The 18,168-nt window shown below is 38.1% G+C and overlaps 1 protein-coding gene across 12 annotated transcripts in view; it reads left to right on the top strand.

Moving 5' to 3' along the window:
* Positions 1-18,168, top strand: part of SPAG9 (sperm associated antigen 9) — a 145,888-nt gene that overhangs the window by 47,118 nt on the left and 80,602 nt on the right. For 7 of the 12 annotated variants that reach the window (XM_038547721.1, XM_038547720.1, XM_038547718.1 and 4 more), the window contains exons 3-4: positions 6,763-6,833; positions 15,476-15,570. In XM_038547721.1, coding sequence (XP_038403649.1) covers positions 6,763-6,833; positions 15,476-15,570 — 166 coding nt within the window. Of the gene's footprint in view, positions 1-6,762; positions 6,834-15,475; positions 15,571-16,107; positions 16,447-18,168 lie in introns of those variants that run through there. The other 5 variants (XM_038547722.1, XM_038547723.1, XM_038547724.1 and 2 more) reach the window with 5 other exon arrangements.

The following is an 18,168-nucleotide window of genomic DNA, read 5'->3' as shown; positions in this document are numbered from 1 at the left end:
GAGTGGAGGGGAAGATGGAAATGGGTAATACTTAGGTTAGAGGAACTGATAGGTTTAAATCGAATTTATGTAGACATTTTAACCATAAGATAATTCCTTTTTACAAGGAAATCAATTTCTGATTTAGTGGTTAGATTTTGCTAACAAGATACATGTGTTTATGGGCTACAAATCTTTTTTTTTTTTTTTGGCTACAAATCTTATCTTGCCCCTAGAAAATTAGCAATGGGAGTGAGGAGTTGACTACATTATAAATTTTGGAGAGTTTTTTTTGCCACCCGCATTTTATGAGTAAATGTACCATACTATTCTAGGAAGACTTCTGGACTTTTTTTTTTTTTTTAATTTTTATTTATTTATGATAGTCACACAGAGAGAAAGAGAGAGAGGCAGAGACACAGGCAGAGGGAGAAGCAGGCTCCACGCACCAGGAGCCCGACGTGGGATTCGATCCCAGGTCTCCAGGATCGCGCCCTGGGCCAAAGGCAGGCGCCAAACCGCTGCGCCACCCAGGGATCCCAAGACTTCTGGACTTGATTGAATAGTATAAACATATAGGTCTATAGTAAAGGTAGAAAACACTTCTTAAATATAATTTTCTAAATTTTATTTTGTACATTCGTGAGACACATTCTCAAGTTACTGAATTCTGTCATTCCATAAGGTAGTTTTAAGAATTATCTTCTCTGGGGCAGCCCCCGTGGCGCAGCGGTTTAGCGCCGCCTGCAGCCTGGGGTGTAGTCTTAGAGACCCAGGATCGAGTCCCACATCGGGCTTCCTGCATGGAGCCTGCTTCTCCCTCTGCCTGTGTCTCTCTCTGCCTCTCTTTCGCTCTCTCTGAATGAATATATAAATAAATCTTAAAAAAAAAAAAAAGATTTATCTTCTCTGGGACAACTGGGTGGCTCAGCGGTTGAGCATCTGCCTTTGGCTCAGGGTATGATCCCGCAGTCCTGGGATCGAGTCCCACATCGGGCTCCCTGTATGGAGCCTGCTTCTCCCTCTGCCTCTGTCTCTGCCTCTCTCTGTGTCTCTAATGAATAAATAAATAAATTTTAAAAAAGAGAAATTTAAAAAAAAAGGATTATCTTCTCTAGTGGTGTAGAATAATGAAAATGAATGTGGAAAGAAAACTCTTATGTCTCACTCTTCTTGCTCTTAGGAAAATAATAGGAATAAGCTGTGACACATCTATACAATGTAATATTATCTGGTGCTAAAAAGAAATGAGCTATCAAGCCATGAAAAGACACAGAGGAACCCCAAATGCGTATTACAAAGTGAAAGAAGCCAATGTGTAAAGACTCTGTATCGTATGATTTCAGCTCTATGGGAATTCTGAAAAAGGCAAAACTGGAGACAGTAAAAAGATCAGTGGTTGCCAAGGTTAAGGGAGGAGGATGAATAGGTGGAGCACAGGATTTTTAAGGCAGTAAAACTATTCTATGTGAAAACTATAATGGTGGATACATGTCATTATATATTTGTCCAAGTCTATAGAATATTCAACAGTAAGAGTGAATCCTAATGCACACTGTAGACTTTGGGTGATAATGTCAGCTAGGTTCTTTGATTGTAACAAATGTACCACTCTTCTGCAGAATGTAGAAATGGAGGAGGTTGTAGGTGTGTGTTTGTGACAGGGAAGGGGTGTATGAACATGGTGTACTTTCTGCTCAGTTTTGCTGTGAACCTAAAATTGCTGTAAAAAAAATAAAGTTGATTAATAAAAATAACAAACAGGGTAAGGGGCAAGTCATGTAACCACATATAGTTTGCATATGCTAAATGACCTTTTTTTGTGTGGTGTATGCTAAGAAAAAAAAGACATAGATAATTTCTATGAGATTAATATATTTTGAAAGAGGTGTTAGAAAATGGGTTGATTATCAAGTGTTTTTTTTTTTAAGATTTTATTTATTTATTAATGAGAGACAGAGAGGCAGAGACATAGGCAGAGGGAGAAGCAGACTCCCCAAGTGGAGCCTGATGCAGGACTTCCCAGACCTCTGGGATCATGACCTGAGCCCAAGGGAGACGCTTAGCCACTGAGCCACCCAGGCATCCCGTCATGTGCTATTTTTGAGGCGAGTAAAAATAGGATGTTATGGAAATAAATTAGGCAGAAACTAATGGTTTAGAAAGCTGTGGGTGGAGGCTTAAGGAATTAGATAGGGATAATCCAGAATGCTTAAGGGGAGCAAAGTGACTAATAGAACTCTTAAGGAATTTTTATAGATGAAGATGAACCATTGTGAACAAAGCACATTCATTTAGGTATATAAGGAAATCTCTGGTAATTGTAGTATATTAGGGTCTTATATCTCCCACAGTCTTACTACTAAGTAGCACATAGCAGCAAAGCCACACAAACCAGCACTGGTAAGCAAATTGCCATGATATCAGTGAGGTCCTGTTTCTATAAGCTGCAAGTCCAGCCTATCCAAGTTACTTGATAAACACCTTGTACAAAAGCTTTAAGCTTCTTTCCAAGATGATACTTAGTTTCTTATATTACTCTGGGAGGGCTGCCATGACAAAATACCATAGAAATTTATTTCCTCACTGTTCTGGAGGCTGGCAGTCTAAGACCAAGGTGCTGGCAAGTTTGGTTTCTTCAGAGGTCTCTCCTTGGCTTGCAGATAGCTGCCTTCTCGCTGTGTCTATGTCCTCATATGGTCTTTGCTCTGTGCATAAGTGGGGAGAAAGAGCTCTTACAGGGATACCCGTCCTATTGAGTTAGGACTCCACCTTTATGGCATTTATTTTTTATTCTCAGATATAGCAGTATATATTCAACATTCTTCCATTCAGTTTTAGGAACCATTTTCATGTCAGCACATGTAGATACCCTGCATTCCTTTTAGCAGTACCTTTGTTGTATTTGAAAAACGTGTGCTAGGTACTATTACTAATATAAACTCTACTAAACTATTATTTCTCAATTATAAATAAGGAAACTAAGGCCCAGAGGGATTAATATACTCAAGGTAAAATAACTTGGAAGTAGCAAAGCCACTGGATTGTGGTCAATCCAATGACTATGATATTTCATTTTACCAACCACCTAATGACAAATTTGGGGATGGTTGTAATTTGGGAGTTATTATAAAATGTATTGCATAGAACATTTTCACATCTTTGGGCTTTGGTATTTCCACAGGATGAGTAAGAATAGTAATACTGGAAGGGCACCTGGATGGCTCAGTTGGTTCGGCTCAGGTTATAATCCCAGGGTCCTGGGATCAAGGGTCAAGCCCTGCATTGGTCTCACACAGCAGGGAATCTGCTACTTCCTTTCCCTCTGCCCACCCCCCCCAAGCATTCTCTCTCTGCTGTGCTTTCTCTCAAATAAATATTAAAATTCTTAAAAAAAAAAAGTAGTAATACTGGGTCAGAGGAGGACATTGCTTATTTTATTAGGTATCACCAACATGACCTTCAAAAGAGTAATTCCAATTTATCCTCTCCGATTGCCCTCTTTTTTTTCTTTTTATAATTCTTCAATCCGGTAGCATTTTTGCTCATCTTCCTATACATTTTAATGGTGAATTGGCACAATTTGTTCATAATGGGTCTGAATGGTCTGTTTAGATCCTCTGCTAAATGTTGAATTCAGAGTTGTCGGAGAACGTAAACAATGATGAGTATTCAAGCCCAAGTAAGTGCCTGTGTGCATAGGTGCTCAGTGTGTTTGAACTGGGGTAGGGTGGGGCTGCACACACAGTAAATTAATCAGGTCACTAACTCCTCCCCAAAGGTAACCACTACCCTGATTTCTGACATTTTAGATTAGTTTTAGCTTAGTTCCTTAAGTATGTCTTTTGAACTTTGTATTCTTTTGCTTTAGCTTCTTTCCCTCAATCTCCTGTGTGTGAGAGTCATCCATGATGTGTAGCAGTAGTTTGTTCATTCTCACTGTTGAATAGTGTTAAAATGCAGGAATATTTATCCTTTATGCTATTGGATGGGTGGGGTGTCTCTAGGTTTGGATTATTACTGATAGTGCTGCTTTGAGCATTGTTTTAAATGCCTTTTGGTGGACATGTATGTGTATTTCCTAGCAATTAAGTTGTTTTGTCATTGGATTGGTAAATATGCAATCTTGCCCAGCAGTTTTCAAATAGTGTATCAGTTTTTACTCCTACCAGTAGCATATGAGAGTCCAAGTTGCTCCATATTCTACCAGAACTTGGTATATTGTATTTCTCATTGTAGCTTTTCTGATGGGTATACAAGGGCTGTGTTGCATTTTGGTTTTATTTATTTATTTTTTTAAATTTTTATTTATTTATGATAGTCACAGAGAGAGAGAGAGAGAGAGGCAGAGACACAGGCAGAAGGAGAAGCAGGCTCCATGTACCGGGAGCCCGACGTGGGATTCGATCCCGGGTCTCCAGGATCGCGCCCTGGGCCAAAGGCAGGCGCTAAACCGCTGCGCCACCCAGGGATCCCTGCATTTTGGTTTTAATACATATTTCTCTGATGATTGATAAAGTTGGATATGTATTTTTCTTGGCAATTTGATGTCTTTAAGTCATAATATCTGTAACTAGATTCTTTCTGGAAGAGCAGAGCGTTTTTTGTTTGAAAGAAAGAATACCATCTATACATTTTTCCCCCAAGTGAAGTTTTAAGGTAGGCTCCATTATGTGAATAGATCAAAGGGAGTATTACTATGTTAAATAATTACAAACAGGTTCTGGGCCCAGACTCTTCCATTAGAAATCCTGGTTTTGGGGATCCCTGGGTGGCTTAGTAGTTTGGCGCCTGCATTTGGCCCAGGGCGTGATCCTGGAGTCCCGGGATCAAGTCCCACATCAGGCTCCCTGCATGGAGCCTGCTTCTCCCTCCCTCTGCCTGTGTCTCTGCTTCTCTCTCTCTCTGTGTCTCTCATGAATAGATAAATACAATCTTTAAAAAAAAAAAAAAAAAAAAAGATTCCTGGTTTTGCTATTTACTAACTGTGCGACTTTGTGCAAGTTACTTAACTTCTCTTTGCTTCAGTTTTCTTATCTCTAAAATGAGTGTAGTATTAATACTTTCAGCATAAGGTTAATATAAGGTTCAAATAATTTGCTTATATAAGCACACAAGACAGTGCATGGTACATAATAAGCACTATAAAATTTTAGCTGCTATCAGAAGTGGTGGTGATGGTGATACAAACTTATTTTATGAATTCATGTCAAGACCTGACAAGAATTAATGAGACTGTTGTTGAGCACAAACTTGAAAATTGAAGTTTATGGATGATAGTTGGAATTTGAGTCCCAACTTACAATTTTTTTTTTCTGGTTACACAATACCAAGAAAATCTTGATATACACAAATGAACAACTAAAAATAGGTAAGGTTCACAGAATAGTATTAGGGTTAAGGTTTTAGATCAGTTTAATTGACAAGAAGTAGTAGAAGACATTTGTTTTGAAATTGTAACTAAATATAATTTGCTTGGATTTCTTGTGTTTAAATATAAATCACAGAAGCAGCCCTAAAACTTACTATAGTTTCAATACCTATTACATTTTCACAATACATCTGCATTACAAGTTTGCTTATTATTGCTTTCAGCCACAGAGCTACAGTTTTTCTAATTAATGACATATTTTCAAGATATTCAAACAAATGGTAGCAAGTAAAGCTACTACACAAACCAAGGATGAGTTTACTGTGCAGCACAAGTTATACATTTGGTGTTTGCTGTGGTAACATTAGGTATAGGGAAACATTCGTGTATGTACTGTTGTATATAGATCATAGTTACTTCTACAGCCATCTGTTCATAGTAGTTCTGCTGCCATCTGTCATGGTCACAGGCTGTGGCTTACAAGCAATTTTGCATGCTTACAGCTAGCAGACCCTTATACCAGTAAAACATTTCCAACTAATCTGTCTTTTAAACAGACTTAAATGAGTTTCTTGACAAGTTCCTGGTGGTTCCAGCTTTATTTCTCCCCACCAGACCGTCTCTCACTGTGCCTTACTTAGTAGGTATGAGCTCCTCCAGGCTGGCCAGTCTCCCCTCTTCCTCAGCACTATCACGGTTTTGTGTTCCCTTCTCTGTGGGAACAGTGCCTGCATACTGTCTTCACCATCTATCTTGAGTACTGTAATTTAATTTCTTTGTGGTCCTGCTTGGACTCTACTTTCTCTCAGAATCATTCCTCTCTGATATTATTTCCTATGAAATCCTGTCCTAACATTCTGTATCTCAGGATCTAAAACTAGTAGTTGTACTCAGCCCTACCCCCAAATCAGTGCTACTCACAAACTCCATCAGCAGAGGGAGCTAAATCAAAGAAAATGAGTCCCTGAAATTAAGCCCTGAAGCAGAAAAAGTACTTTTGAACAATGGTGCTTTCACATAACTGCTCAGTAGTGAAAAGAGCTTGAGTAATGTTAAAAGTCAATGATTTGGACCCAGACCCCAGGTTAAAACTTCTATGAGGGGATTTGTAAAGTGTTTTCGAAAGAGATCATTTTATGTCACAGTAAAAATCTACTTAAAGGGGTGACCTGAGAAACACACCTATTAGGAGAAGCAATCTGATGTATAGGGGCTTTTAAAAAATCTAGTTTATCCTCCCTTGCTGAAAGTTTTACTTATTAAGGAAGGTAACTGAGGTCTCTATTTTGAGAAGCACTGAGTCCTAAAGTTGCTAAGAATTATAGATAACCTATTCCAGGTTTTAAGAATGGAATTTTTAAGTGAATTTCTTATATTTTGTTCTGATTAAATGTTATGTATCTTAATTTCAGTCAGCAGACTTGAAGAAAGAGAAGCAGAACTGAAGAAGGAATATAATGCATTACATCAGAGACACACTGAGGTGGGTTTCTGGGTTGTTCTTATCATGCTAACATTGAACAGGCTCAATTAACTTGAGAAATTATGTCTTAATTTTTCTTTGAAAGTCAGCTACTATAATTCTTGGGGAATATGTCCAGAGAACATTAAATTTCATTTAGCATTTACCCTTGTTACCAAACACGGACTTCTGTTTTTTTTTCTTTTTTGGAATTAACTTTTCATGGATGACAGTTTGCCATAGAGTAATGTAATTACTAAGGCGGTTCCAATAGTTGTTTTTTTGGTCAGCTAATTACAAACTAATGTCTGTGTAATAAAAAGTATATATGATACTAATATGACAAGAATTGATGTATTTTGTTACCAGTTGGGAAATGATGGATTGGTAACTAGTTGGTAAGAGTTTCTGTATTTATAATCCACTATAAAAGGCTTATTTGCATTAAGCTTATGACAAATAATATAAACACATTGTCTATTAAACCAGAATGACTCTAAGACAGATTTTCTGTATGAAATTTCAGTATTTTAAATTAATAACTCTAGTATATAATCTCTCCAAAGCAAATTAGAAAATGTACCTGAGCATGTTTTTAACCTTTTTTATGATTCTTTGAGAGCCTTTCATATGCTGCCTTTGTTGCAGTCTCTTTAATGTGAAAATTGTTTTTGTGTTTCATGGTCAGTCTGGGAGGGGTCACAAACCTTAATAAAATAGAATTTCATAGACTCAAAGTACTGTTTGTTACTTGAAAAATAAAAAAATTCCTCTTTTTTCCCCTTTCTTATCCAGATCTCCCAGAATACAGATGGTTCCAGTCTTAAGCTTCCATTTTTCTTTCATTAGTTTGTGATCTCTTATCCTGCCTGTGGTAGAAACCCATATTGTTGCTTTTAAGGATTTGCTTTGAAATAATATGATTAATACTTTCTTTAGGAGGGGTTAGAATTTCAGATCTAGGAGGTTTCGTTATTACTTAGTTTTTTTGTAGCCACCCATGAAGAATTAGTACTCAGTGGTGGAGGGAAAAGATTGGCTAAGGAGTTTTGGAACCACGGACCCCTGGGAAGACAGGAATAGCTTAAACAGCAACCTTGTCAGTATGTGAAAAATATTCAGATTTTAATCAGATGGCATTTGGTTGATATTAAGACTGTTCAGAAATGATTGATGGGGCACCTGCGTGGCTCAATCAGTTAAGTGATCAACTTTTGATTATCAGCTCAGGTCTTGATCTCAGGGTCCTTGGTTCAAGCTCTATGCTTGGCTACACACTGGGCGTGGAGCCTACTTAAAAAAACACAAACAATAGTTAAAGACCTGTTGTTGCTCCTTCTTATACCATATCCATGTCTGAACAGATGGTAGTACTTAGCAATGCTATTAAATATAAATCTGGGCAGCCCCGGTGGCTCGGCAGTTTAGCGCACCTTCAGCCCAGGGTGTGATCCTGGAGTCCCGGGATCGAGTCCCACGTCAGGCTCCCTGCATGGAGCCTGCTTCACCCTCTGCCTGTGTCTCTGTCTCTCTGTCTCTCTCTCTCTCTGTCTGTCTCTCATGAATAAATAAATAAAATCTTTAAAAAAAATAAATATAAATCTGGTTGGGGGAATATGTTTATGTGCCATAAGTAATTGATAGTGATGAGTAATAAATAATCATTTTCATTGACATTCTAACCTTGGTAAAAATTGAGGATTGTTAAATTGAAGTATGTATAAAATGAATACATGTATATAGGGATACCTGGGTGGCTCAGCAGTGGAGCGTCTGCCTTGGGCCCAGGGCGTGATCCTGGAATCCTCGGATCTAGTCCTACATCAGACTCCCTGCATGGAGCCTGCTTCTCTCTGTCTGTGTCTCTGCCTCTCTGTGTCTCTCATAAATAAATAAATAAAATCTAAAAAAAACAAAATGAGGGGCGCCCAGGTGGCTCAGTGGTTGAGTATCTGCCTTCGGCTCAGGATGTGATCCTGGAGTTCTGGGATCGAGTCCCATATTGGACTCCTGCATGGAGCCTGCTTCTTCTCCCTCTGCCTGTGTCTCTGCCTCTCTCTGTGTCTCTCATGAATAAATAAATAAAAATCTTTAAAAGAAATGAATATATGTATTTTTTAAAAAACACTGTAAAGTGAAATTTCATATTTTTTCATATTTATTTAATAAAAGTTAAGAAATTTTCCTATAGAAAAACAACCTGACATCTTAATTTCAGGTGAAAGGTACAATAACTTTTCTATAAAAGTTATAGAGAATTCCTTCAGAGAATGATACTCTAGGAAGAAAAAGAGATCTCGGGGAAAATCTTAAATACCACATTGGAGTTGGGCCTGTCTAGGACTAAGGCTGATTTCACTTACAGCACAACAACTTTTTCCGTAGGAACGCCTCCGTCAGTCATAAGCAGCTTCTTTCCTCTGCCCTGTTAGGCAGGCTCCTTTTATTTTGCTCTTTCTCAGGGAAGGTTTATGTAATACACATAGAGCTACTTCAAAATATGGGTCTGTCTACTCTAGATCACGTTTTCCTGTGTTTATATGTCTGTACTAGAAATGCCATTCAATTAGCAATTATAAATAGCTGTCCATTGCTAAAGAACTAGATATCCTAAAGGTAAATTCTGGGAACCTTCAGGGAAAGGAACTTTGAAGGATTTAACCTTGTCTTTTCACTATTACAAGGCAGGTAACCTTTTTTATATGGACCCAAAAAAGTTGTTTATTTGTTTATTTTTATGTCTTTTTGAAGATTTAATTTATTTATTCAGGAGAGACACAGAGAGAGAGAGGCAGAGACATAGGCAGAGGGAGAAGCAGGCTCCATGCAGGGAGCCTGATGGGGGAGTCCTGGACTCCAGGATCACGCCCTAAGCCACAGGCAGATGCTCAATCGCTGAGCCCCAGGTGTCCCCTCAAAAGTTGTGTAAATGGCACTTTAATCAAACACATTATTTGCTGCTTAAGATAAACTTGCTATGGCTCTTTTGTTTTATTTTTTAAAGATTTTGTTTATTTGAGAGAAAAGAACAGAGGGAGAGGGAGAGGAGGAAGCAGGTTCCCAGCTGAGCAGGGAGCCTGAAGTGGGGTTCGTGGGGTTCTATCCCAGGACTCCAGGATTACAACCTGAGCCAAAGGCAGACGTTTAACCAACTGAGTCACCCAGGTGCCCCATGGTTCCTTTTGTAATATGCATAACTGTTCTCTCTCTAATCAAATTCAAAATTTTGTATCAAATACTGAATTTGCTTAAAAGAAGATATGCCTTAAAGAAGACAGTGGAGGAAATACAAACATTAAGCAGTTGTGTGGCACTTGGGCAAATTGTGTATACACACTCTTATATTAATCACCAGAAACTTGAACCTTGGTTTTACATCAGTCAGAGCGTTTTTGGTTTGTTTTTTTTTTTAAGATTTTATTTGTTTATTTGATATAGAGTGTGAGCACAAGAGCAGCAGGCAGAGGGAGAATCAGGTTTCCCACTGAGTGGAGAACCTGATGCAGGGCTGGATCCCAGGACCCTGGGATCATGACCTGAGGTGCAGGCAGACATCCAACCAACTGAGCCACCTAGGTGCCCCTCAAGGAGTGTTAAAGTGCATTCCTTTTTTTTTTTTTTTTTTTTTAAGATTTTTATTTATTAACAGGGAAGGGCACAAGCAGGAGGAATCGCAGGCAGAGGGAGAGGGAGAAGCAGGCTCCCAGTCGAGCATGGCCTGATTCGGGGCTGGATTCCAGGACTCTGGGATCATGCCCTGAGCTGAAGGCAGCTGCTTATCTGACTGAGCCACCCAGGTGCCCCTAAATGCACTCTCTTTCATCCTCTGACCAGACTCCATCATCCACCCCCATTTTAGAAATTGAAGTTTAGAAAGGGAATATGAAGTGATTTGTTCCAAATTCCATGCTAGTATGTGTGACTGGATTTGAACCTAGCTCTGTCATATTCTGTTGCCTATTTTCAATAACGCTTTTAGGTTATGGAATATATGAGTGTTAAAAGCACTAGAAATTTTTCTGTGCCTCTTTGCTTTTTGGCATTGCAACAACCTTAAGAATAGTGGCCTTGCAGGTATAGATATATGGATGATTCTTGGGTGCATATGGAGAGATTCATGGCCAGCACAATTAAGGGGATCCTCATGCCATTTTTCTTCAAAACCTCACTTATTGCCTTACTTCCCAGCTTGAGCCAAGGTTCTACTGTGATTTCTTTATGCAGAGGGGAGTAGAGATTTTCCAGACAGCGTGTTTGGGATTCTTCTTTAGGACTGCCAACTGTTTGTTACAGAATTGACTCCTGAATATGTGTGAATTAATGTACATAGCTGAGAAAATGGAGAGGTGCAGTTATGAGATCTGGAGGGATGACGCTGGTGGACCCAGCAGTAGATTATCTAAAGTGTGCCCTCTTTTTTTACTGTCTCACCTCTCTCTTTTCTGTCTGGCAGCACTGATTATGCCCTGCCATTCACTTTTTTTTTTTTTTTAAAGCAGAACTATATTGTGAAGCTCTATAATTAAAGTTAAATTTTTTTTAAATTAAAAATTTTAGGGATACCTGGGTGGCACAGTGGTTGAGCATCTGCCTTTGGTTCAGGTCGTGATCCCAGGGCCCTAGGATCGAGTCCCGTATCGGGCTTCTCGTGGGGAGCCTGGTTCTCCTTCTGCCTATGTGTCTGCCTCTCTCTTTCTGTGTTTCTCATAAATAAAGTCTTTAAAAAAATTTTTTTTACATACAGTGTATTTTTTCTACTTTTTTGGGTGAATTTACAGAATATAGTGCATATTTTATTTCAGACGTCAGGAAATGCTTTAGGGTGTGGGGTTTTCTTGTGGGTGTGAGGAAGAAAGAACAATGAGCTTATAGCCTGCCTAGAGAATTGACTAAAAGGGCAAATTGAACCAGTCCCTAGAATGCTTAACTTCTTGACCGGCTGAGTCAGAGGGAGTTCTGGCCCTAAAGCCAACTAGCTAATGCAGAACACAGCTGATCCTTAACTAGCTGGTCAAATTGAGCACATTAACCTTAAGCTGGAATCTATAAAATTGTAATATTGTGAGGATTAAATGAAACAGTTGCTATCAGTGGACTGGCTGACTTATGCCCAATAAACGTTAGCTATCATTTTGTTATTATTCTTTACTATAAAGTGCTAGTTTAATTGGGCTGGAACCAGGACACCTGGGTGGCTCAGCGGTTGGGCATCTGCCCTTGGCTCAAAGAGTTATCTCAGTCCCGGGATCGAGTCCTGCATCAGGCTCCCTGTGAGGAGCCTGCTTCTCTCTCTGTGTCTCTGACTCTCTGAGAGGCTGAGCAGGGACCCTGACTTGGGGCTCTATCCCAGGACCCTGAGATCATGGCCTGAGCCACCCAGGTGCCCCATATTTTATCATTCTTTCAATGAAATCTATAGGCACAAGAAATAAACATCTTGGTATTAAATTCCTTAATTAAATGGAAAGTGATATTTACTCTGAATCCTTTGTAAAATAGAAAAGATCACACATCAGGGTATGGTCTCCCATGAATAAATAAAATAAATAAAATCTTTAAAAAAATAATTGGGTTGGAACCAGTTTCGTTATATAGACCATTTTGGAATGTTAGCATATTATATCTGGGATATATTATTTGAAGAAGGGGTCAGTCTTTTGAAGAAGATTTAGAATTCAACATTTTATAAATTTAAAATTAATCATGTAAGACAAGAATCAGTCTTTAGAATGTACTATTTGGGGGGTAGAACTGATTCTATATTTGCATGTATAATTTTAGTTTTTCTATATCGAATAAATAGAATGTTGTAAAGGCAATCTAGGAAGTTTCTGTTTTCTTCATCTGAGTATTTAAGGAAACTTAGATTCTTTCATCTGAGCTAATCAGTTGCATATAATTACTATCCAGTATATAAGAATTCAATTTAGGTTTTGTAAAATCTTTTGAAAATTGAGTTGATATCTATTTGGCTCAACTATCAGTTTGTTATTTTAGTTTCATTTTTGTTTTTTTCCTTAAAGTTCCTCTTGATTCAAGAAAAAAACAGTTCAGTATTGGGACACCTGGGTGGCTCAGCGGTTGAGCATCTGCCTTTGGCTCAGGGCATGATCCTGGAGTCCCAAGATCGAGTCCCACATCGGGCTCCCTGCATGGGGCTTGCTTCTTCCCCTGCCTGCGCCTCTGCCTCTCTCTCTCTCTCTCTCTCTCTGTCTCTCATGAATAGGTAAATAAAATCTTAAAAAAAAAAAAAGTTCATTATTTCTGACATGCTGACACAAAGACAAAAACTGTATTTCTGCAAATATGTTTTTTAATTGGGGGGTAAAGAGAAAATTTGTAAATTTAAAATAGAAGGTATGTAAATTAAAATTTTTTAATGCCTTTACATACCATATCCCTGTAATTCTATGTTAATTTTTCTTAGTCTGATACAATTCTTATTTAGATAGTCTTAATTGGGAAACAGCCTATTTAATTCTTTTTTTTTTTTTAAGATTTTATTTATTTATTCATGAGACACACAGAGAGGTCTCCAGGATCAGGCCCTAGGCTGAAGGCAGTGCTAAACCGCTGAGCCACCCGGGCTGCCCAGTTTAATTCTTTTATAATGTTTGATTTGATAAAATTACTTAAATCATGCATCAGTTCAGTTTTTTGTTTATTTGAAGTAAATAACACTTTGGAGATTTCATTTTTTTGCATACAGGCCAAGTAAAATTTCTCCCAACAAAAGTGTGCTTTTTAAAAGTTTTACAGATTTTTTCAAGATCTTCTTTCTTTTCATTTATCCTTTTTAACATGCTACAGTGCATGTTTCAAGTTATATCGAGATTGAAATCCATGTTCATACAGCTATAGTTTAGAAACTTCTATAGATGTTCCATGCCTTTTTAAGCATTCAAGGAACATTCAAAAATTTTTTTCTTAAAGATTTTATTTATTCATGACAGACACAGAGAGAGAAAGAGGAAGAGGCAGAGACACAGGCAGAGGGAGAAGCAGGCTCCATGCAGGGAGCCTGACATGGGACTAGATCCCAGGTCTCCAGGATCACACCCCGGGCTGAAGGTGGCACTAAACTGCTGGGCCACCAGGGCTGCCCGGAACATTCAAATTTTAAGAATTCAAAGGATAGTCCCAAGAAAGTCATCAACCTTTTCTTGTCTACTTACCAAATTTACGTTCTTTTAGATTGCTAACATACCTTTTCTTATTCTTTAAAATTCATTTTTTCTTAATCATATGTTAGTATCTAGCAAAGGCCTTTTGAATTTATGATGAAAATCTGTTGCATTTTACATGTTTTAATGCCAGATTTGGGTTTCTTAAAAGTGGAACTATAGATTACCAAAAACTAAATAGGATTATAGAATTTCTTGGCAGTTTGTATACTTGATATTCCTGAAGCTTTTACTTCCATATTCAGCTTGTCTATCTTATGGCTCCTTATCCAAGATTTAAAATCAGAGTGCTCTGATGGGGTACTTGGCTGGCTATTGGTAGAGTATGGGACTCTTGTTTTCGGGGTTATAAGTTTGAGCTCTATGTATTTAAAAATAAAATCTTTAAGAAGTAAATAAATCAATAAAATCAAAGCACTCTGATTTTTCATTTTATTTGCTATTAGATGATTACATTAAGTGATGGCACCAATATATTAACAATCAAACAAAAGAGAAAATATTTTAGCTTTTTTTTTTTTTTTTTTTTTTTTTTAAAGATTTTACTTGGGGATCCTTGGGTGGCTCAGCGGTTTAGTGCCTGCCTTCCGCCCAGGGCGTGTGATCCTGGAGTCCCGGGATCGAGTTCCATATCAGGCTCCCTGAATGGAGTCTGTTTTTTCTCCCTCTGCCGGTAGCTTTGCCCCTCTTTCTCTCCCTGTCTCTCATGAATAAAATCTTTTAAAAAAAGATAAAGATTTTACTTATTTGAGAGAGAGCGTGCCAGCTTGAAAGGGGTGTAGGGGGGGTGGGGCCAAGGGAGAGGGAGAAGCAGATTCCCCGCTGAGCAAGGAGCCTGACTTGGGCCTCTATCCCAGGACCTTGAGATCATGGCCTGAGCAAAAGGTAGACACTTAACCTCCTGAGCCACCCAGGTGCCCCATATTTTATCATTCTTTTAATGAAATCTGTAGGCACAAGAAATAAACATCTTGGTATTAAATTCCTTAATTAAATGGACAGTGATATTTACTCTGAATCCTTTGTAAAATGGAAAAGATCACACATCAGCGTATGGTTTCTTCTCAAGTTTCATGTTAATTTCTTTTTTGGTTTCCCATTTTAGGGAATGGATTTCTCAAATGCCCCTTATTATTGGTAGTCTTTTATCACCTCCTCCCCAATGCCTGTGTCCTAACTTGTGTTATTTATGTCAAAATTATATCTTTTAATAATGTCACATATTGTTAAAAAAAGTTATCACTATGCTAAGCAACATGTTGGGTACTTCTTTGGACACCAGCGTCCTTAAATGAATGTAAGCATTTGCATATATTCCTTTGCCGCTAAAATTTTTTTCAACCTTAGTATTCTTTTACATGGAACTGTGAGTGTCTGGTAAATAAGAAATTTCTACTAAAATGTTCCTTATTAAAATACTGTTTTTATTTCAGATATTAGCCTTAAAAATTTGCATATTTTTTTCTTTCTTCAAAATAGATGATCCATAATTATATGGAACACTTAGAAAGAACAAAACTTCATCAGCTCTCAGGGAGTGATCAACTAGAGTCCACAGCTCATAGTAGAATTAGGTAAGCTTTGTTAAACATTTTGCCTTGAGAAAAATCGAAATATTCATGTTTATTTCTGTTTCTCCCTGTTCTTTAATCCTGGAACAATAGTTAGGCTGATTCAAAAGCTCTCTCTCAGAAAGCATGGTTGGAATGCTATAGGAGAGAATAGCATAGAAAAATAGAAACAGCCCTCGCTATTGAAAAGGTAATTCCTGAGCCATGCCATCTAAGCAACCTATCGAGGTATTTTGATTGTTTTGTAATACTTAATGGAGATTATACTAGGTTTAAAATTTTCTGATTTGTGGGAGTGCTGAAAATTTTTCTTTTCTCCTGTATAATTGGTTTAAAGTCCTTTTTGTTACGGAGAGGCACGTTAGAAAGGGTTAGACTTCTGTTTGATGTAGGAGTCTGAATAAATTATGTAGATCTCCCAAGCATTGTAGCCAATGAGCTAAGCCAGGACTCTTAGTGGAGAGGAAAATAGTTAATAGGCTCGCTGTGGCTCTGGATTGCTGCATAAATGCTAGGAGCAGCAGCTCTATGGTTATGAGGTGGGGAGAGCAGGATGACGTCATCGCTCCGGAGCTGCTGCAGGATGGAGTGGAAAGCTGCTGCTGATGGCATTGTTTTTGTGGCAGCAGCTGAATGACAGATCCTCACTACAAAGATACCCCTTTGGCCCCTGTGTAGGCCTCCTGGTTCGGGTGTTTCACCATGCCAGCACAGCGCCATGAGTCCTGGATGCATGCTGCTGTTTGTGTTTGGCTTTGTTGGCGGGGCGGTGGTCATTAATTCTGCTATCTTAGTATCTCTCTCTGTTTTGCTGCTTGTGCACTTTTCTATTTCTACCGGTGTGCCAGCTCTGACGCAGAACCTACCAAGGATACTCAGGTACTCTAGTCTCTCTTAGAAGCCCCTGTTTAGTTGGTTTTTCTCAAATTTTCAGCTTCACGGGTCTGCTCGTAACCATTTCTGTTGCAGATTGAAACAATGGAAAATGGCCTGAAGCTAGGATTTTTTTATTTTTATTTATAGTAATTTACAGACCATTACCTAGGGATACGGCTTTGTCTTTGGAAACTACGGATTTAAGAAAAGGATTTTCCTATTGTACTTACGCAGCAGTACAAGGTCAGTGTGGTCTTGTTTTAGGCAGTGTTGAGAGAGTAAAGGGAGAACAAGAGTAAAACAAGGGGTCCAAGTTTATACCACCTCTGTGTTTAGCATCTGAGCATTTAGGGGCCAGTATCTTTCATGCTGAGACTTGTAGCCGATTAGACACAGGCGGTAGGTGTTTATTTTTTTCAGTTATCCTTCGACTGAATGGACGTTGTAGGCATAATTTTTATAGTTTTTGATAATAACTCCTGGGAACTTACAATTCAAATATTTTCTTACTGAAAAAATATATTTTAAAGTGAAAGAATTTAAACCTTTTAGGGCAAGGAGTACATTCCCCCCATTATTTACACATCAAAGTTGTGAAAGCTTTACAAAGCCTATTCACTATTGTTTTGTCAGATGTTGCCCTTTCTTTGTAGACTTGGGTGACAAATATCCGTGCCTGTTTGTGGAGGTAGTCATTAATCTCTGGAGCTTTGCTGCTGCTCTTTCTACTCGTACCCTGTAAGAACCATCTTCTACATCTTAGATATTTAAGGGTTGGGTATCTTTTGTTTTCTAACTCCTCAAACTAAAGGCATCTCATTTGTTCAGATTTCTGCATTGTGCATGGTTTTAAAGGAAGGTTTGTGGTGTCTAGATTTTATTATTTAAATGTTTACTTAAAATACTCAACTCGTGGATTTAGATAAATTAAGATGAATTAAACTAATAAGTTCCCTCAGTGTTTTCTTTTTATTCATTGGTCAGTTTGTGTTTAACATTAGTTTAAGGCCCAGAAGTTAAATTTCATCTATGATCTAAAGTTAGATGCTTGGTCATTTATTTTCTTTCCTGATTTTATAAAAATTTGAAGAAATCTTACTACTTTTGTATATTTAGTACATAAAAGATTTATTTATATGTATAGTTAGGCTTTTAGGTAACAAAGACCTTCACTCAAGCGTATGTAATATTAAAAGAAGATAAATTTTAAGGGGCTGTCTTAGGTTTGGGTTGTGTTTGAGATGGCTTTCTCCTGTGCCGTGCAGGGCCGTGCAGGGCCGTGCAGTGGGTAAGAGGCTTTGGAGCTGGGCTGCTTGCCTATAAATGCTCTGCCACATGTGAGCTGTAGGACCTTTGGCAAGTTGCTTAAAATCTCTGTGCCTCAGTTTCCTTCTCTGAGATTCTTACCCCTCTGGATGGTTTTAAAAATCAGTGTGAGATTATTATTTTTAATTTAATCAGTTGCAAGATCTTTAGTAAACCAAACAAGTAAATAATTTGCATTAACTTATGCACTCCATTTTTAGCAGAACTATTTTCCAGAGCTCTGGCTATTTTATTAATAAAATACCTTATGATTAAATTCAGAAAGTTTTTTGACACAAAAGTTGTTGATAACCTAATGAAATAAAGATGCCAAATTCTTCAATATTAAGTTGTCAAGAAGTAGAGAGGTTACAAGGAAATTACATGAGCCTTGGAGTGCCACAGGGCTGACTTTGAGTC

Source organism: Canis lupus, chromosome 9, assembly GCF_011100685.1.
Source record: "Canis lupus familiaris isolate Mischka breed German Shepherd chromosome 9, alternate assembly UU_Cfam_GSD_1.0, whole genome shotgun sequence".
Taxonomy (NCBI): Eukaryota; Metazoa; Chordata; class Mammalia; order Carnivora; family Canidae; genus Canis; species Canis lupus.
This window is presented reverse-complemented; position numbering and strand designations above follow the sequence as displayed.